Here is a 21,656-nt window from a genome sequence, read left to right on the forward strand (position 1 = left end):
TGATGAAAGGTAAATACTTTGTTTCTTGAAAGTTTAATGATAAAAAGTGAGAGGGAGAGGGAGTAGAGTAAGCGAGGGGCTCGTGAGCAAGCTAATTCCCCGACATCCGTGCCAGGAAGTCATAGCCGCGTTCTCAAGTTGAGATATTTAAGAATCAGAGTCTTCTCATCTTACTTAGAGTTGTGGGGGCAACCACACGTGATATAAGATGAATGTTTCTGGAGAAAGGAACTGGGAATGGCCTTGGGAAGGAGTGAAGCTGAGCAGGAAGCTCCTGTTTTGGCTGTAGTCCCGGTCGTATTTTGAAATTCCTTTTTCCATCTGAATGTATTATTTTGATAATAATTAAAAAGAAACCAGCCAAACTAAACTCCTACAAGTAACCTTATCCTATTTTACTTGGATGCATCACCTATACTTTGTTAATGATTGAAAGTAGGTTGCATTAAACGGAGGTGGAACACAACAGACGCCACTGCTTTATTTTAGAGCCTCCACGCACGTCCTTTTCAGCCGGATAGGCAGGGAAATTCAGAAACTGGCTTTTATGTAGACTTTTGAAAGTCTTCAGTTACAATGGATACAGGGAAGATGATACAGCTCAAGAGAGTGTTTGGGTACGGCTGGGGCACGAGTTTTTTGATCGTCAGTGTCATAGGGACAGGGATTTTCGTGGCCCCCGGTGGGGTGCTGAAGTACTCCTGTATGAACGCGGGGCTGTCTCTGTGTATCTGGGCCGTCTGCGCCCTGTTGACCACAATGGACGCCCTGTGCTCCGCAGAGATAGGCATCAGCTTCCCGTGCAGCGGGGCTCACTACTATTTTCTCAAGAGATGCTTCGGCAGCTGCTTGTCTTTCCTGAGCCTCTGGACCACCTTGTTTGTGGCGGCGGGGGTGGCCGCCAGCCAGGCCCTGCTCCTGGCCGAGCACACCCTCCAGCCCTTCTACCCCAGCTGCTCGGCCCCCCAGCTGCCCAAGCAGTGTCTGGCGCTGGCCTTGCTGTGGCTCGTGGGGGATTCTGAATTCTCGGGGTGTGACAGAGGTGACCTGGCTCCAGACGGCCGGCACCGCGCTGAAAGCGCTCATCCTCGGCCTCATCTCCCTAAGTGGACTGGTGCTTCTGCTCAGAGGGAGGAGGGAGAATGTGCAAAGGTTTCAGGAGGCTTTCGATGCCGAGCTCCCCAAAGCCTCCCAGTTCATACAAGCTGTCTTCCAAGGACTGTTTGCATATTCAGGCGTGGGATGCTTAACTTTTATTGCAGGTAATTAACAGTCCATTGAGAAAAATTGCTCAGGCCATGACTTAATTGCATACAGCAGGAAATGTATATCTTTTATTATATTTTGAATTTTATTTTACATAAATGAGTCCATTTTTTTCGTTTGTTTTTAAATTCTTTGTGGCTTTCTAAATCAGGTCAAAACATGCCAGCCTTGCACTTCCCCACCTACTCCTAATTTTTCCCTCCGTATATGCCAAAGTACTTACTTTACTGAACAATTTCTGTTTTTCAGCTTTTTCATTGCTGGGACCACAGATAGGGGCGCTCCGTGCTAACCTCGTTTCCTTTCTGTTAATAGATGAATTCTGGGGTTGTGGGAATAAACCCCGCCCGTGGAATGGGCAAGCCAGTGCCAGACGGCATTTGTGCGGTGGTCGGTGTGGTACACTGAGACTCCATAGTATTTATGAGAGACGAGAATCGCAGAGCTCCACTGCTCTGAGCCGGGTTTAATACTCTTCCTTTCTATGTCAGGACAAAAGTTCTCTCCATTTTTTAAGTCAGGCTCTCTCCTTGAATCCTATTCATAGCCTTTTTCTCACACCTCCTTGGGGAACAGTTCACATTTATTTATTTCATTTTTCTCGACTTCAACCTTTTTACCAGTTCTTTTCCTGGACATTTAAACATGAAATAGACTCTACCCTTAACCCAAGTTTTCCTTTATTTTTTGGACTGATGTGTCCTTCATTCATTAAATAATTCAATCAGCAGATAACGTTTTCAACGCTGACTATTTTTAAAACCTTGCATTAGTGCCTTAAGATGAGTAAGAGGTATTCTTTACCCTAAAGAGGCTTATCGTCTAGTAGAAGAGCCAATACCTAGATTTTGGTCTGACCCTACCACTCACCAGCTGTGGGAAGTATCTCTACACTCTGGACTTACTTTTTTCTTTCCTCCTTTGTCTGAAAAAATGGGCATCATGGCTCAAAACCACTGTAATTCTGTGCCTTATAAACAAATAATGGTTTGATAGGATTTAATAACTGGCTCTAAGAGAATAATATAATTACTATGGCAATTCAGTAGAGGGTCAGATCACCTTTTGCTGTGTCATCAACTGGAAAAGGTGGCAATTTTAATTGAATGCGAAACATTATAGCGGTAGAAAAATATGAGTGCGGCTGTAGAGACCAGAAACATGCAGGTGCCTCTAAGGCATGGCAGGTAATCTTAGCGACGGCAGAATGCTTTCTACTTGACGGGCTTGGTAATAGGCATGATTTCTAAGGCACGTGCATAGAGAGAAGCAGGACAAAATGGCACAAGATTGGAGGCCAATGACTGCAGGATGCCCGCTTTAGGTGGTAGGTGGAGAAGACCTGATGGAGAAACCAGAGGACGTTTAGAGAATTATGAAAGAAAATGACCACATGTTCCAAGAAGAGGGTGTAATGGACACAGTGAAATGCTGATCACAAGCTGTTTCATTGACTAAGTCAATCGTTGGTGAACTCTGAGCATGAGTGGAACATCAGTCTGCACTGAGTTAAAAAGTGAGGTATTGAGAAAAGGAAGCTACAAGAGACGAGGTTACTCATTTGTGCAATTTGTGATTCCACGGGCCACTGCGATTTGAGAGGCTGGTCTGATCTGTCTCTCAATTGTCTCTCGTTCTTTGGACAATAGAAGAATTATCATTCTATTTGAGCCAACTTCACCTCATTCCGCTGGCACAGATGTTTTGTTGCTAGATCATTTTTCTCTGCTGAAAATGGATTTCCAAAGTTTCCTCACCTATCAACTATTATAGGATTCTCCCCAAGCTGCCGGCAGTAAACAAAAACTGGAGGAATTTCAGGGTATGCTAGGATTGTTAATTTACTTAATGCATTTTCAGTACAGCTAAGTTCTGAGCACTACCTTTACCTGCACAGTGGTGATTTGTAGGCAGCTGACTTTGCATATTGTAGGAACATCCATTTTCTAAATTCAAGACCAAGAATATTCACTATCTGTCTGGCCATTACAACCTTCAATTATGTTATGTTGCATTATATTCCTTACCTCTTCTCTATAAATCTAATACATAATGAGAAAAAGGAAGAGGCCCAGAGGAAAGTAGACTTAATCCTAAAAGTTGTCCTTTTCCGTGCTCAAAGCTTTAATAATCATATAGCCATTAATAACTTAGTAAGTATGGCAGTTGACGGGAATTTTATTATCTCTATATTTTACATGTCTCCCAATATACAGGTAAGGAAATTGAAGCCTTGACAGTCAGTAAATTGTCCAGAAACCCACGACTAGACAGCGTTTCAGTGAGCGCTTCCCCTTTCTTTGTTCTTCAAGTGCTTAATCCTCTCCTGTCAGTGTACGTACGCCATGGATGTCCCTTCCAACCCGAACACGTGCAGATGAAAGAAAGATGACAAAAGTGTCAAAAGGCAGACATTTGTCAGTCAGAGGGATCTGGCTATAAGTAACTGAAACCCACATCCATTTGCGTAAACAATAAAAGGAGAACTTGCTGGAAGAATATGCTGCATTTTGAAGGAAGACCTGAGCAGCCAATGGCAGGAGCAAGAGGATTTAGGAAAGCTGTAACACTTAGGCAGCTAGGGTTCTCAGCTGCCCTTCATTTTTTTCCCTTCTTTTGGCCACCATTGCATTGATTTTTTCCTGATTCTCTCAGTTTTGTTGACATTGGGTTCAGTCTTGAGAGAAATCTCGGGTACTAGCATTGACTGGCTTTTCGTGAGTCAGAGGTGTGTACCTGGTTTTATTACAGTGGCCAGGGCACAGGGTGACATGACAGTGCCTGCCCATAGCTCCAATGTTTAATTCTGTGTCAGGGACCATTCTCAGAGAATGGCCAAATGGGGGAAATAGTGTGACAAATGGGAAGTATTTGAGAATAAAAAGACTACCCTGGACAATCCATTTTACATGATGCTGAGTCGTGACCTCTTTCTTTTTTTCTTTTTCGCACTTAATATTGACCAAAAGGGAAGGTAAAGCGCCTACAGGGACAGCAGATTCGTGCTATGAGAATACTTTTGCTAGCCAAGCAAAGTTTTCTTTCCTGTTTTCCCGCAAGGTATGATTCGCTGAGATCTGAAGGAAGAGCAAAGGTTAACTAGGCAAGTAGGAAAGCAGAGAATGAACCCTGTGAGCGTGAGGAACACAGAGAGCACAGGGGACCCCAAACTGTCACGTGACATAGTCCCACAGCATGTCGTCTCTTTTCACAGGGACCCGTACCCTAGTCACAATTTTAGCTTTGATTTCTGTGACTATTGAGTTACTCTGTAGTGCCTCTTCCTGTGGTCAGGCTTTGCCTGTGCAGACCCAGCGCCCAGACTTAGGGCTTTGTACTGAACCAAGGAGGCTGCACCCACAGGTGGCTCCACCCCACACGGGGTCCTATGGGTTCTGCCTTGATTCTCATGCTTCTGTTTTCCTGCGGTCATTTTACCATCTATGGGGAAAGTGAAGACATTTCCCCCTTTTCTTAGTTTAGCACCAAGCTCAGAAAGGAGGTGGGTGTGTAGTAGTTCACCTGTATGTGTGTGTGTGTGTGTGTGTGTGTGTGTACGTGCAGTGACGGTGGTCGGGGAAGAAGAATCCAGCCACACACTTGCTACAGGGAGCGATTTTAATGATAATTTTAAGATGTAATTTTTACCAATTGTGATTTCGCTTTTTGTGTGTTGTAGGGGAGCTGAAGAAATCCAGAAAGACAATTCCAAAATGCATATTTACTGTGATACCTCTGGTGACTGTCATTTATTTACTGGTTAACATTTCCTACCTCACTGTTCTGACCCCCAGGGAAGTTCTCTCTTCAGGTTTGTATGCAAATGACTAATAAGGACAGTTCTGGGCCTTTTAGGATACGTGAAGTATCACTTTCCCGTGGGGACTGTTTGTTTCTCATTATTTTATTTAGAGAGTCAGCTTGTAATTTTCGAAAACAATGAAGGGGCCAAAGAGTATGACTTGACTTAGAGAAGAGTCTCCTATTTGAGCACAGTGATGTGTTTGCTGAGAATGTGGAGAAGTACATTGATGCTGGTGCGTGGGGAAAAGCTGGGCTCCTTCCATAATCTGTGCAGACCAGAGCGCGGCTGTGAGATCAGTGTTTATATCCGCTGCAACTTTCACAACATCGATTTTCCTAACGTTCTCCTAGGTGACTTACACACTGATACACTTGAAAGGTAGGATATTAGCCGTTAGGAGTAGATGATAATGGCCAATCGATGCTTTTAATTCGTATTATTAATATGTAATATAATATTGTTTATCATAAGTAACTCTAGTTTATGGTGGCAAGGGGCCCTGAATGTATTGAAAATATGAGTCAGTGGTAACTATTTTAGGACCTTAATTGTAGAATAAAAAATGAAAGAATAAAATCTTAAAGAAATAAACATATTTAAAAATGAATAATAGATTCTAGGAATCCGAGGACATTTGGAAAGAAATGAGAAACAGGGAGCATAACAGTTTCCTCACAGCAGCGTGAAACCTTCTGAGATAAACGATTGTCCAGTACCTTTAGGACGGCCTGACCTCAGGTAGCCCCTACAGTCTGGGAAAGTCTGTGAGGCACTGGTGGTCAGTCTAAGGGACATGCACTATAAAAGTCCTGACACTTTGCCCCGGCTCCTGTGTTACTGCTGGGCTGCAAGTGCGGTAAGCCTGGGACCAGCCTTGTGTCCTCACGGTCTGCTCACTTAGGGACCTGGAAATTAGGTAGCATCAAGGTTCTGAGGATTTGTGGGAACGAACCAATGCTAAATTGGATAAGAAGAAGCCATGATCTATTAATTCCTTTGGTGCTGTAGAGAATAAATTCACAAGGTAATTCTGGGTGTGATGAGGGCTGCTGGTCAGCTGGCCTGGCGGGTACGGTTCATTAAAGTGGGCGTCTGTTAGGGCTGCCAATGCACTGGCCATACTGGTGGTTAAAAAATTATGAAGATGTCCTCTGGTGTGTCACAATGGTTGCAGCCATTCTGTGGGTGGTGCCATAGTTTTGGCATGTGTGGAACATCCAGGAGGTGTTTCAACTATAATTGCTTATAATTTAGTTTATTCTTTTAGGCACTTAATCCTTAGACTTTGTTTAAATTCTGAAATACTTTTTTTTTAAAATTCATAGATCTACCTTTTATTGTATTAGGAATTTAAACTAAGAAAATCAGAGTCATACATGAAAAATGTATGTATAGGGCAACCCATCATAGCATACATAGGAGAGCAAAAACATTAAAGATTCCAAAACATCCAACACATTTGGATTGCATAAATAATTGCTGAAAATCCATATAACCGACCATTCTGAGCTTCTTCAAAGATCATATTGTTGATGAATACTTAAAGTAAAGGACAATGTTTATGATGTAATAATGAGCGAAAAGGCTGCATCTGTGTTACGATGTAAAACAGAAAGTAAATAGCTAAGAGTAGGGAACTGCCAGAATGACATTGTGGGTGATTTTGCTTGATTCTTTATTGAATTTTCCAAATTTTCTTTAACGAACTGCATGATTTATACAAGAAGAAAAAATTAGAAGCAATAGAATTGGATTTCTAAGATAAGGAGTTTTATGCACTAAGGGTGAATGTTTCCATCAAATGGGAATAGTTAGAAGACGTGAAAAGTTCATAAGGAACGAAGAGTATCTAGGATGTGGTGTGAATGGAACGCTACCTTTTTTTTGATGGGCTTTGAAGAAAGTTATACCCACCTGTGATACATATCAGACTCTATGGTTTACTTAGAAAAAAAACCAGTGACATTAGTCACGAAAGGTTTCTGTTTGTGTCACTGTCACCGCCCTGACCTATTTCTTCACTGATTTGTTGAGGAAAAAAAAAAGTAGCCTTCATTTGGAATAAGTTCTATAACAGAGAGGGAAACAGTGTCCCTCCGGAGTGAGCTGTGTGGACATGTCCCAGTGAGGGCCTGTTCCTGGCTTTTTCAGCCTGAGGCTTTCAATGATCCTGCCGCCCTGGGAACGCACTGCCCCCAGGGGCTCCCGTTTGGTGTTCTTGGGGGTTCCATGTTCTAGTTAAAACTAGAGGATGTTGACGTAGGAAAAGAGCATCTAAGACAGTAAGTAAGTTGGGGGCGCAGAGGCCCGGGAGCTCTCCCTGACTGGAAGCAGCCGGCCGTAGCTGGCCGGGCAGGTGTGGTAGAGGATTTCAAGAGGAACAGCCAGATGTTAGGCTCCCTTATTGGGCGATTGGTGCAGTCATTCATCGGTGGAGGGTCGTTTTGTGAAAAAGCCAGGAACAGGCCCGCACTGGGACACGTCCACACAGCTCACTCCAGAGGGACACTGTTCCCCCTCTGTTGTAGAACTTATTCCAAATGAAGGCTACTTTTTTTTTTTTTTCCTTAACGATCAGTGAAGAAATAGGTCAGGGCTGTGACAGTGACACAAGTAAAACCTTACGTGACTAATGTCACTGGTTCTTTTTCTATGTAAACCACAGAGCCTGATGTGTATCACAGGTGGGTATAACTTTTTTCAACGTCCATCAAAAAAAAAAAAGTAGCATTCCATTCACACCACATCCTAGATACCTTTAGAAAAGGTAGAGACCTTTAACCCACAAGTGCCCTGCTAAGAATTTACCCTAAGAGGAGAATTGCACACTACCAGACCTGGAGGCGTGAGTGTGTTTGTTAAAGCACCTTCTATATTAGCAAAAGAGTGAAAACAACCTAAAAATCCACCAAGTCAAAAATTGGTAAATAATTTAGTTTACAGTTATGTAATGGAATGCTGAGAATCCTTTAAAATAATGAGATGGCTGCATATGTACTGATATGATCAAGGTATATTGAGAAGTGAAAAAAGCAAGTGTAAGCATACGCACACATGCGGACACACAGACATACCCCTCACAGATGCTTATATGTGCCTAGAAAATTCCTGGAAGAATATCCGAAAAGATGTTAACAGTTCTTGCATCTGGGGTGTGTGCATGAGGGATTGGCAAGGAGAAGGACATTTACTTTTTTACTTCGTGTGTTTCCGTGCTATTTATTTTACTTTTTACCAAAAGCATATATAATATCATTTCTAAAAGAAAAGAAATGACATAAGGAAAGGAATGAAGAAGTCACTTATGGGACTGAGAGAAAAATATGTAGCAGAGCTGAGCTCACACCTCCTTGACTTATAACCAACCAGGTTTGTAGAATCCATGACGGGAAATCAAAGGAGAACAGGGTTCACGGCTGGAAAGAGGCATTTCTGGAATGTGTCTGAAAGTGGAAAATGGATGGAGGGATGGGTGTCCAAGGGGCATGACTGACTCTACCTTATTGGAAATGAACAGTCAGTGAGACAGGAGATGTTTCAAAACAACAGAAGATGTTTCTTTGTGGAAAAGCACTAAAAGGAAAAGGGAAAAATGGTACTTGAGGCAAGTGGAAAATGGGTTTAAAAATAAAGATTTTTTAAGAGCCAAAACCATGGATGACATTTTAATTTTGCCACATTGAAAAAGTTTTCCTGTTTGTTATAAGCCACGGCACTGGTGTCCTGGAGACCCCCCAGGAAACCAACCTTGACACCAGCGACAGTGGCTCCCAGGGATGCTAGATCTTGCTGTCAGTTGTTCCCCTGAAAGACTGACTCCCGTATGTCTGAGTGATCTGTCCTGCTTATAGCGACATAATACGAATTGGACCCGAATCGATTCTCATAAGCAATGGGTGCTTGTCTCAGCTGGTGCCTTTTATGTTTACTGACTTACAGGGAAATACTGCTCAGAAGAGCTCTTACCGTTACCTTTAAGTAACAGAATCAGAATCTTCTCTAAGTGTTGGTCAATAGCAGGGTTTCTCAATCGCAGCACTAGACAGTAGCTTGCAGGGGGGCTGCCCTGTGCATTGTGGGGTGTTCAGTAGCGTCCTTGGCCTCCGGCCGCTAGGGGCCAGGCGTAACCTCCGACCTCCCCAGGTATGACCACCAAAAACGTCTTCAGGCATTGGCAAATGACCCCTGAGTGCAGTCACCCCAGCTAAGAACCTGGTCTGTGCTTTAGACGATTGCCCACCTGTCAGAAGTATTTTAACTAGTGTGTAATGTGCTTTCTCTGTCTGCATGGTTCGTTTTTATTTCTGTTAAGTATTTCAAATTGCCCTATGATATGGGGCCTCTGTCCGTCTCATTCCTGTGTTGGCCGCATTGCACGGTGCTTTTTGGACTCTGGCCGCGACTGTCAGCACTCGGTAAAACAGTTTTAGAAAATAAGCATTCATTCAGTCATCCATGCCACACAATCCATTCATTTCACAGGGTTGTTGAAAACTTCCACTACGTCTGTCACCGAGTGAAGTATCAGTGCTATAGAAAAGAAATGAGTGATCCTCTCCTTGCGAAGTAAAGTTCCTGGTCTAGTGAGGAAGACGTAGAAAACGATAACCGTTTGTGATACAGTATGATGGGGTGAAACTGGACACACGCGTGCATATGGTGTTATGCACGTGTGCAATACAGACACAAACCGTGACATTCAACAGCGTTCAGTTTTCCTGATTACTGCTTAAATTTCTCGCATTCCCTTTGAAATGATTTCTAAAGGTTTATCATCAGTTCCGCGTTTTTCATACATGCCTTTTGTGTGCTCTGTTTTTCTGCAGACGCTGTGGCTGTTACTTGGACAAACAGAGTTCTCCCCTCATTAACATGGGTCGTTCCTTTCGGCATTTCGGCCTCGTTATTTAGCAACCTCCTGATTAATATATTTCAGTCATCAAGAGTAACATACATCGCTGGCCAAGAGGGTCAGCTACCTTTGTTGTTTAATACGCTTAATAGTCACTCGTCCCCGTTAATATCGGTGCTACTGCTTGTCACGATGGCCTCTATTGTGGTTGTCTCGACAAACCTAATTGATTTGATAAACTATATTTATTTTGTAGTTTCTATTTGGTCTGTATTATCAATGATAGGAATACTAAAACTGAGATTCCAGGAGCCCAATCTACCCAGACCTTATAAGGTAAAAGTGAGTTCTCTAATTTTTTTTTTCTTTTCTGTGTGAAATAAAATGTATTGAGTGTAATCCTGTTTGAAGACTCTATTCAGAATATCCATGAGTAGATCTTTCTACCACTAACAAATTGTGAAACACATACAGGTAATCTGGTCAGAGTTTTAATTTTCATTTTTGTTGGGGAGATTCTACTCACTATAAAATTGCTTAGGATCTGTTAGGCTTATCAGAGAGAAGGACAGACAGATCATCACGTGTCTTTTGACTAGAGATGACTTTGTTTACGTATGTGATAATATCCTCTGTCCTGAAACATCTGCCTAATTTGATCACTGATCAATGCCATCTTTGCATCTTTACTTACTTTTAACCTCTTTCAACATCCTAACTAAACCAGATTTACCTAAACGCATACATAATTACCCCATTTTTCTATTATTAGCTTAAATCTTATTTTTTTGTTTATATAATTATGCAGGTACCTTATATGGCTTTTCATATCTAATTTTTTTTTTTTTTAATTTTGCTTTTTCCAGGTGTCTTTGCCATTTCCATTGGTAACGATGGCTATCAGCCTGTGCTTGGTTTTGGTACCTTTGGTGACGTCCCCACACATGCATTACATCTATGTGTGTCTCTTTATTCTCAGCAAACTTCTGTTTTACGTCCCTTTTGTGTATTTTAAATGGAAGTTGGTTGGGTTTGAGAAGATGATGTGCTATTTACAGTTGCTGTTTAATATTTGCATCCCTGATGTGTCTGATGAACAGGTGTCAGAAGCACAAACTGTTAGCAAAAAACTAGCCAAATTCTAACATCATGCCAAATTCCAAATAAAGATTAAGCACATGGTGGAGAATTAATGATGAAATGCCACGGGTAACTTTTTTTGTCGAATGAGATAATATGTATTTAAAAACTGCCCAGGACAGTACCTAGTTGTAAAAATCACACAGAAATTGTTTTGTATAACTGTTTTGTTTGGCTAAAAGCTGAAGTCTTGGTTTTGCATTGCCTGATTGATATATTGATGATATCTCTCCTAGTCTTCCATTTTTTTTCCTGCACCCCACCCCTTCTATTCTGATTTGTGGGGATCTTGTAATGAAAGTTAACGGTTAAAAATAAAAAAAAGTATTCTCTTCATTTTCCCCGAGTCCTTCTTTTGGTGCCAAGTAGCTCAATTTGTCTTGTCAGCGTTTCCCCTCTAGTGGTATTTTTTCAACGTAAAAGCGATTTTAGAAGCAAGAGTTTTGAGGTTCATTTCCTTTGTGATCCTTTCCTTAAATTCAGAGGTGCCTTAGCAGAACAGCTTTACTGTGTCTTCATTTGACTGAAATGTGGCCTATCTTCCATGACGCTGTTGTGTGGCTAACGTGTGTGACAGAGGGCGGAGCGGATGGCATCCCTAGAATAGCATCCACCCAGTGTCATTCAATCTAAAAAATCCATCCGCTTAGCTTAAAGTTGTAGAGGATTGGGGTTTGGAGATGTGCTCTCAGAAGGCAGAGAGGCCCTATGGGAAGAGGGTCCGTGACCTTTGCTAGCGGACTTTGCTCCCCATCCCTCTTCATACCTTAGAGGTGGTAGTCACAGATGTCACAGGACTTGTCAAGTCTGAGAACCCGTCCCCTGGTGTGATGGCTTAATTCCTGTGTCACCCCTGGCTGGGCCACAGTGCCCAGATACTTGGGCAAACATTATTCTGGATATTTCGGTGAGGGTGTTTTTTGGATGAGATTAACATTTAGATCAGTGGATTTTGTGGAAAACAGATTGCCCTCCATACTGTGGGTGGGCCTCAACCAATCAGTTGATGGTCTAAACAGAAAGACTGACCTTCTCTGAGCAAGAAGGAATTCTGTCAGGAGACAGCCTTTGGACTTGAACTGCAGCATTGATTCTCCAGCCCACCAGCCCACACCGCGAATTTTGGACTTGCCCGCTTCCATAATCATGTGAGCCAATTCCTAAAAATAAATCTCAGTACCTCCCTCTCCTTCTTTTGCTTCTTCTTCCTCTTTCCCTCCTTCCCTCCTTCCCTGTCCATTCCCCTCTCCTTCTGCCTGTGTACACACATCCTCTTGGTTCTGTTTCTCTGTAGACCCGATTTTCTCAACCAACTTAGATACTCTGTTGTTGCTCACAAAAGACCACCCTCCCATGTCTTCCCACTCCACCCCCTTTCAGCATGTCATTAAACATGCCTCAAACTCCAACAATAACAGACTGAAGTTAGCAGGTAGATACATCCATTTGTATCATCCTACTTATTGATTTCCCAAGACTGCTGCCCACATGGGCCTTAGGGCTCGGCTGTAGCCCCACCTGCACCTCATGTGACAGTGGCTTAAGATTCCCACCCGAAGGGCTTCCAGTCCAGCGTGTGGCAAAGTAACTCCCGGGCTTTGCTTCCATAGGGTCACGTGCATTCTGCAGATTCAAGATCAAATCTACAGATCTGATCCCTATTAGAAGAAAGCTTAACCATCTATAGCACCCCCAGAAAGTAACTCACCCCCGCCCCACACTTGGTGGCCCTGGGGTCACTACCTGTTAAAGATGCTCGTTCTGTCTTTGGACAGCTCTGCCTTCCCACCCTACCTCCGGGTAAAAAAAAGCCACAGTCATTTTGTGGCACAAAGTTTCAGGATTGTATTTCTAAATAAGGGGTGCCTGGCACTTTACGATGACAGGAACAATTAAGCGTCCCTGTATTTAGTTAGAAGAGTAAAGTGAGTCATTCCTCAGGCCCTCCCAGGTGTAACAGAGGCCAAATCGAGGCTTTCTGGGTCTTTTACTGCTAAGTGTGACAGTAGAGGAACTCAGTTTAGTTCTCTCCGGCCATTGGAAGATGTTCACTGTGTTTATTATTAATACAGGGTATTGAGTTAATATTTACCTAATGATTGTGGCACTGAGCGTTTCTTTCCATTTCTGTAAAATACAGAAGGATCTATCCAATGTCCCCGTTTATGTTCACTTCTACTGACATAGCACGGTTTGGACAACCCTCATTGCTCGTTTATCTTGTTGAGACAGTCTCCTAACTTAGTGACTCCACACCTGACCTCTTATGAGACTCACGAAGGAGGATTTGAGGAACATAGATTCAAGGCCCTTGGCAAATATAATTCAGTAGGGTGAACCCCCAACCTTACTATTATAATTTAGTGTAACTTTATTAGGAAAGTAATGTATTCTCATTACAGAAGATGCAGCTATTCGTACAGGTCTATAACAAAATGAGTAAGTATGGACTTGGGAAGTCTTGTTCTATTCAGATGTAAATTGGTAAAAGTGGTATATAAACTTAGAGTTCTGTCTCTATAAAGCTGGGCATACATGTAAACTTTTACACACACATTCCATTTTTTAAATAAATAGAATCATATCATTTGTAATACTTTGAAACTATTTTCTAATCTGCTAGTCTGTATCATAATACAGGTATTATTTCCTGACTTGTTTGTTTTCCTCACTTACCACTGTATCTGGTGTTCTTTCCATGTCATTATACCCAACGATGCTTTACTCTTTCTAGTGGCTGCTTAGTGTTCTGAAATATAGTTAGTTTTTATTGATTCCTATGAAAAATAATGCTAAAATCAGCAGCATTGTGCATATAACCCTGCACTTGGATGTCAATGATTATTTTGGAGAGGCAGATTTTTAGCAGTGATATTGCTCGAAGTATTAACTTTGAGATCCTACCTCATCATCTCCCAGTAAGCCTTTACCTACCCATTCAACTCTCACTATCTCAGTGCAGATAAATAACAAATTATCTGAATTTTGCCAAATTAATAGCTCATGTTTGAGTATATATTTTGCATTTCTTTGCTTATTAGTAAGGATGGCTGTTGTTTCTTTGGTGTTTGGACCTCCTGGGCTGGTCTTCTGGTTTTCTTATCTTTTCGCTCCTATTTTTCATCTTGATTTGTTTGTTTACTTTTACTCTTACCGTCTGGAGATGTCCTCATGTTTCCCCTTTCCCTCATTGTAATTATGTTTTTAATTTCCGAGGTCCTGTTTGTGTTACTTTTTAATAACATAATTGTTTTGGCTAGCGGATGCAGTATCTTCACTTCTATTTCTGTTCTCCATGTTAGACTAGATGTGTTGTCAGTCTTAACCATTTGCTCATAATTCATATTAAGGAACCAAAAACGTTGACAGGAAAGTCTGAATGTATGCACGAGACTTACAAACTTTCAGACTGACTGACTATATGATGATCGGGGTGGGCCAGGTATTAGAGAACCCCCGAAGTCTGAATCTGTAGATTTTGCATCTCGGGTTGGCCAGGTTTCCCAGAGAAGCCTTCAAACCTTCTTCCGAAGGACAAAGCTCCAGCTGCTGGAGACTTGAAGCTGCGCTGGGACTAGCAATGGAGAGGGCCGGCTCAGCCTTTGGTAACCAGCATGCATGTATAAGTGCATTTCGATCTCTTGTTTTCACACGGCACCTAGAGCTGCAGCTGTGTTGCCTGGTCTCTCCCAAAATCAACCTCGGTCCCCAGCACAGGAGCACTTGCGAGGGGTAGACAGTAGGACGGGGAATCCAGAAATTATTTCCATTAATTAGATGATGCTTTTGAGCATTTCGTGGGGTAAGTCAGCTTGGTTCTTAGCTTTCCTACTTCTAGTCCAGGACCTTCTATCCACAGTCTGCTAAATCAGTTACCTGTCATGCATTTACTTTCCAGTTTCCAATATTTTGTAGCTCTCCAATTTTCCTCCTTCCCCATGGGCTTATTTTAAAATTTGCTTTATTACAGTTTTAGTGGGATTCCAGAACAAGGGGCTTAAAGAGATGTTTCTCCAGTCTGCTGTCTTAACCTAGAAGCCTAAGTTGCAATACATTTAGGAACTTAATACGTGTTGTAAAGTATTTGTTTTAAATACTATGTCAGTGAAGAAATCTGAATTGATAAGACTACTCCTAATAGATTTTAAAAGAAAAACGTTGAAAGAGATTTGCCTTACAAGTCTTTGTTTCAATGATGTAAATTGTACCGAAACAAAAATATAATTTCCTCACTGTATTTTGTGATTTAGTATAATGTCTTCTTCAATGGCTGACCCCATTCACAGCTTAAATTTGGTGTCAGCCCATTTACATAGCGTTCACAAGACACAAAATCTACCAAGATGTTCTGTAGTTTTCTCACTCCCAGGCCCACATTTTTAGGTTAATTGTTCATTCAGAATTTCTGCCTGGGTTAGTCTTATAGAGGATGATGTCTTGTGGCAAACTGGAAACTTCTGCATCGTAGGAGCACTTTAGTGTAGGAAGGAGAGCCTATCGGTTGCCCCTTTCCCCCTTGCTAAGCAAAACTGACTTTATTCAGGTAAAAAGCAAAATCATTCCCAGCTTCGAGGGATGGCTTCTAATTGATCTTCCCAGTCATTGAAACCCGTACCCCCCCACCCCCGCTTAGGGGTGGGCATGGGACCCAGGTTTTGTCAATGAAATGTAAGGATGAGTCTGATGTAAAGTTTATAAAAAAGATTGTTCTTCTTGATTAAAAGACAGAAAGCAGAACAAGTTCTGTATCCCTGCCTCTCCTGGATTTTGTCATGTAAAGGTGTAATGTCTGGAGCTGTGCTCGTCCTCTCGTGGTCCTGAGGGGACAGTCGAGAGAACCATGGAGAGACAGACAGAACCCTCCTACGGCTAAGCTGAAAACGTAACCAGTGTTAGAACTGTTTGCTTCTGGGCTTCTTGTTATGCGACTTAATTGAAAATGCTTTGATTGAAGACACTTGTATACAATTATTCTACTTTAAGCCCAAAACATTTTCACTGGCAAAAGTGGTCAAGTGCAGGGTGCTCAGTGGTCACTTAGTGAGGTCACGTAGTAATCAATCTCTTTAAACCTGTTTTATCATCTACAAATTTGAGTTAATACCTTTTTTATGAGAATTAAATTAGATAATATATTGAAATGAGCTAACGTGTTTTTCTCAATGCCTCACACAGAGTAAACTCTAAATAAATCATAGTTAACATTATTTTAAATTAAGACCTCTACCTTCTTTTATTGTAACAAATGTCTTAAAAATACTTACGATTTGGCCTAACGAGACTATATAAATTGGAGGCAGGCCCAGCGTTATATATATATTTTCATGTCCAGTACATGGCACATGGTAAATGCTCCATAAAATTTATAAAACAAGTGAACATAGTAAATCTACAATACATTTTTATTAAGTGAATAAATAAAGGAATAAATGAGGGAGTGAACGAGTGACGGTCAGTAGTTTCTAGTAACTGTTGCTTACTCTCAATTGTTAGAAAAAACAGTGACATGATATCTAAGTAAATTCTGTAGAAAATTGAATACAGTTCCCCTAGAGAACTTAGGATAGTGTGGTTTAAGTGGCAAAATATGAAGTATCCGCCATCGAACATTGTGTGGAACCATTACTACTGATATGTAGTCCATTGCATCATGGGAAATCATCCTGGAGCCCCTGGAGGGAAATCTCTCTGAACTGTGTTAAAAACAGACTTTGTCTCTTACCCTAACTGGAATTTTAACTGAGAATCTTACAGGGTTATGTAGCATCAAATTTCAATTTCTGGAATACGCAGTTAGCATTTTGCCCTAAACAGAACTCATTAAGTCAAATGGGACGCACCAGCAAAGTGGCTATAGAACAAGGTGTTCCTCCTAAAAGCTGCAGCCTCTATAACCTTCTTCCCCTTTGGAACTGATGGGTTTATTCTGGGCACCAAGCAGAGTTCCAACTCGGATTTCGTCATCTGTTGGCCCCGATCTTATCACAACAGTTTGTATTTTTAAAAGAAATACTGTACAGAAAAATTGAAAGATAATATTATTTTCTTTTGCTCGCAGGAAACATGCATTGTGTTTCTCACTGAAGGATGCTGGCTCACACACCCTTGACGTCATAACTGAGCTCAAAGCCCATCCCTGTTTTCGAATTTTTTAAAAAGGCCAGTTGCAAGTTCTACAGAAATCATAATTTTAAAAGCAAGAGCTCAAAACTTCGTGATGTTTCTGGTGCTGGTTCAACCGAATCCAAGGAAATGACTTAAGTGATTAAATTTGTGTCAAGTTCTCTGGAAAGAAGTAAATGATTTATGTCTAAATATTTTATGAGCCTAACGGCTGAATCTGAGAGATATGGTTTTAAAAAGCGAAAGCCGTCGAAGAATTAATGCTGTGCTTTCTTTGGTTGCTCTTCTGGAAAGCCATTGAAAGACTATGGGTACATGGCTGTGGTTGGGGAAAAGCCACTAATGGGACAGGCCCATATGCTTTCTTTTTCTTGTGCCTGAGCTGAAAATGGCCCTTGTTGAGTCTCAAGGGGGAACAGTCTCCCGGCCCCTTCAGTGGGAGACTCAGCTGTGGTTTGATGATGACAAATGTCTCTTCACAAACTCGTGAATCAGTAATGAAGGGACAGGGCGGCTGATTGAGGTCGGATGTGAGCGCGCTGAGGACATTTTCAGCTGTGGTAAAACCAGCGAAACGAGGGCTCAGACTCCAGTGTGAGGCAATATGCAGCCAAAGAGCTTCTACATAAGGGGATACAGAAAGTTTGACAATGACCGTTATCAGTCAACATATTGGAGGTGACGGTTCCATTTGCAAGATCACTCCGATGATGGCGGTGTGTGTGACAGTGTCCCATCCTCTTAGGATTGCGGTGCAGCTTACATGAAATTATGCCTGTAAGTCACTGAGCCCGTGATAAGGGCTCAGCCATTGTTATCATATGTGCAGTGAAAAGAGCTATTCTCCAGAGGCAATTATTTAGATGATCTGTAGAGGCCACTTGAAATCAGGCAACTATGAAATAAGCAAGTCGGCCATCGCATCTCATCCATGTTTTGCTGAGTTTTGTTTTCTGAGCAAGATAGAATGGATGAAGGAATTTCTGACATTTTAAGAGGGGATTGTTGTGCATTCCACAAGTGTCAAGTCTCCTTAAAATGCACGAGAAAGTGTTCGGCGAAGTGGAAAACACTAACGCTGATTATTAGGATCAGAGCTCATTGCCAAGTACTGCAGACACTACTTGTGAGACGGTGCATTCTGGCCTGGTCTCCCTCAAAACCGCTCCGCTCCCCACCTCCCCTCCTCATTATGTCTTGCCAACTGTATATTGCGTGCTTTCAATATTTCCAACAAGGGTTAAATATGGTTGGCTTCTTGAGAACAAAGGAGAGGGTATAAGGGACATGGCTAAACTATGGACTCTAATAGTTTCACATTTTGAAAGGGTACATTTGAGGACACAGAAAACCAGAAAGAAGAGAATGCCTTTCAAAGCTACAGGGAAGGGGCAAAGGAAGATGCGAGCCCCACCCGGAGACACAGGGATGTAATGAGCACCCCACAGGGAGAAAAGCACCGGCTGGTCCCTAACTCAGTTATAGCACATTTTCTGAAGTGTACGGAAGGGCCAGTTCTTCGGGGACCTGCTTCTCATGCATTTATTTTTCTTATCTTGGGAATGGCGATTTTTCTCAACTTGCTTTCCTTGTGGTGAAAATGATTTGCAAACGCTTGCGTTTCTTTTAAAAGTGGTCTCTCCGGTGGTGAGCATAAAATGTCAGCATGGCGCACAGTGGGGTGATCCAACCTTAAAGGAACAATTCTTTCAAACGGAGGTTTAATTGATCCCGAAGCTGGTACTTTGAACAGACTCCACGCTGGCATGGATGAAGGCGGCTCGCTTCTCCGCTGCCATCTCCCAGGGCCCGCGGTCCCTTCCTCGGGCCTCTCCGTGTAGGACAGTCCCTCTCCTCCCTTCTCAGCGTCCCCAGCTTCTGTTCGCACGTCGCCCATCACAATCTCAGCCCTGACTCTTTCTGAGCTCGGTCTCTACACACCTAAATTCCAAACCTGCAAAAGAATCTGATCAGACCAGCTCACCTAGGCTATGGCAGGATGGCAGCTGCCTCCTTGTGATGCAAATCCGTGGCCAGGGATTGAGGTCACAGGGCAGTGGGGATTTGGGGCAGAAAGGAGCTGTGGGCCAGCAGCAGCGGGCGTGCCCTCTGCGACACACCATCACGTTCCTAGCCTTCTTGTTCCCTCAGCCTTTCTCCTGGCTCTCCTTCCTAACCATGCTCCTCTCAGTATTAACTGAACACTTTAGATCCTAAATGACAGAAACCCAACTGGAACCGACTAACGCAGAAGGGGAATTGTTTCAGCTTCTCATAGCCGTCCCTCTCTTATTGAAACTCTCCTCCACCTTGCTGCCAAAGTAGTTTTTTTCCTAAAACCAACCTCGATCGTGTCACTCCCCCAAATCATAAACGCTTCACTGACCAAACCTTAATGTCGTATCATAGAAACGTCAGGAACTTGCCTCTCTCCAGACTCCTTTTCATCCACTGCTTCCGATTCCAAAATCCCCACAGTGCTGAGCTATTCGCAGTTCCCAGGAGCCAGGCTGTCTCTTTCTTCTCCCCTTCGTAGGGATTGCACGCTTCGAGAATGCTCTTTCTCTATGGAACGTGCCTCCCTTCCATTACCTAACAAATCCCCACCTCCCCTTCAAGACTCAACCGAAATTCTCCTTCTGGAAAGCGGCCCTTGACATCTTCAGGAGGGTGGAGGGGGTCACTGAATCCCTAGGTACCGGAGTCACACCTGGTGTGATGCTGAGCATGTGACTTACACACCTGTGCCCTTGGCAGCTCCTTCTTAGTGAGACTCACCTGTCACACCGGGAGCTTCGTCTTCACCGGGTATACATACTGTAGGTCCTGAATAAAGTGTTGAAGTGATTCATTAATTTAAAGATGAAAACCTAGGGAGTGAATGTTGTGTTTGGAGCTACGTGAGTCTGGAGCGGATACGGTGCTCCGCAATGGCCGTCCACACCCTGGGCTTGCTCCGGCCACCGTGGACCACCGTGGACCCTGCACCCCATCTCCCCACCCCCACCCTGTGGCCCCGACCGCACTGCCTTCCCCTTGCCTCTCCACCCCTTGTCCTTAGCAAGGGCTGTCAGTCCAAGGGCAGAGATGCTTGTCTGCTGGGCCAGTTGGAGGGCCCCTCCCCACACCCTGGACAATGAGCTGAGACGTGCAGAAACGGGAGGTGCTCAGAGCTGAGTCACGTGTGGGTAGCGCGGAGATCTGTGGAAGGGCCCGCAGCACCAGCTCTGGGGACTCGCGGGGCTGCTGATTTCTGTCCTCTCCACCGTCTGTGCACCCTGCCCTTCCTGTGGTTTTGTGAGCAACCCTTCGGACACCGCTCCTATGTCATTTGGATTAGCTAGACTCAGTTTCTTTCACTTGCAAGTAAAAGAATCTTAACCAAGGCACCAATTATAAAAGTACCAAAGGATTGCAAACACCGCTGGCAGACTCTGTTCTGTGGGTTAATGATTAGTTTCTCCTAAACCCACCCAGGGAAGCTCTCTGAGCGTGTACATTTTATAGCCCTCTACAAGACTGCACTTAGAGGCAAAAGCAGACAAAGACAGTCATCCCCACACAGCCTATCAACACAGTTTAAAACATTGTTTTCTTTTGAGGTATCCTAGTTTTGTATTTTTCATAAAAGGAATATGTTTCTCCCCCTCAAGAAACTGACTTTTCACTTCAAATTTAAAATGCCACGTCTAGCCAGTAAAGGATTTTGGTGTAAATGGTTTCAGGAGATTAGGTCTCCTCCCCTCCATGCCAGTCAGAGTGACACAGCCTGACATAACGTGGCATCTGACATTTCCACAGCAGCTTGCAATAAGCAGCTTTACTTACTCATTAGCCTGCAGTGCACTCTGCAATTCCTTCTACCCGGAGACGAGAGGCTGGAAGATGGGGACTTTTCGTAAACATAATGTTCTATGACAGGAAACCCAAAGAGCAGAGTTTATCCAGATGAAACAGAAAGGGGAAATGCACTCGGCCAGGATGCCAAGTTCACGCTGAGAGCTGGCAGAACACTGGAAGAAAATGCCCTCGTGTTTTGTGATCATGCACCTACTCAGTGCAATACTGAATCATCAGAAGGGATTAAAGGGTTTTGTGATGCAGTTTGGCAGTGGGGGTCTCCACCACCCAAGGTCCTTCAGGATCAGCACAAGACATCGTTTAAAACTGATCTGAGGACACGTCAGTCTGCTGATTGCGCTCCACCACTTCCTGTCAACAAGAACGCCAATATTATAAACAGGCTTTGCTACCCGGCAGTTATTTAACAAAGTAATCTCAGCTTTCAGGAAATAGAAAATAATGCATCGAGCCCAAGGGTGCACTGAGAATGCAAGGCTGAATCACACGCCCCGGGACTGAGGTTGACTGGGGCCCAGTTCACTCCTCTTTCAGAGCTAATGCCAACCGTATAAGAGTTTGTTTTATTGCTCCCAGTGGGTGAGCAGCAAATCAGATTGAATAGAAGAA

General features: G+C 43.1%; 1 protein-coding gene across 1 annotated transcript; it reads left to right on the forward strand.

The window, feature by feature from the left end:
* The first annotated feature begins 576 nt into the window (after window positions 1-576).
* On the forward strand, window positions 577-11,177 carry SLC7A13 (solute carrier family 7 member 13). The gene is given in 5 exon segments (XM_033125668.1): window positions 577-1,011; window positions 1,013-1,262; window positions 4,946-5,077; window positions 9,898-10,259; window positions 10,790-11,177. Coding segments are annotated over 5 exon segments (1,458 nt in total). The 3' UTR covers window positions 11,069-11,177.
* The last annotated feature ends 10,479 nt before the right edge of the window (window positions 11,178-21,656 follow it).

Source organism: Rhinolophus ferrumequinum, chromosome 14 (assembly GCF_004115265.2).
Source record: "Rhinolophus ferrumequinum isolate MPI-CBG mRhiFer1 chromosome 14, mRhiFer1_v1.p, whole genome shotgun sequence".
Classification (NCBI taxonomy): Eukaryota; Metazoa; Chordata; class Mammalia; order Chiroptera; family Rhinolophidae; genus Rhinolophus; species Rhinolophus ferrumequinum.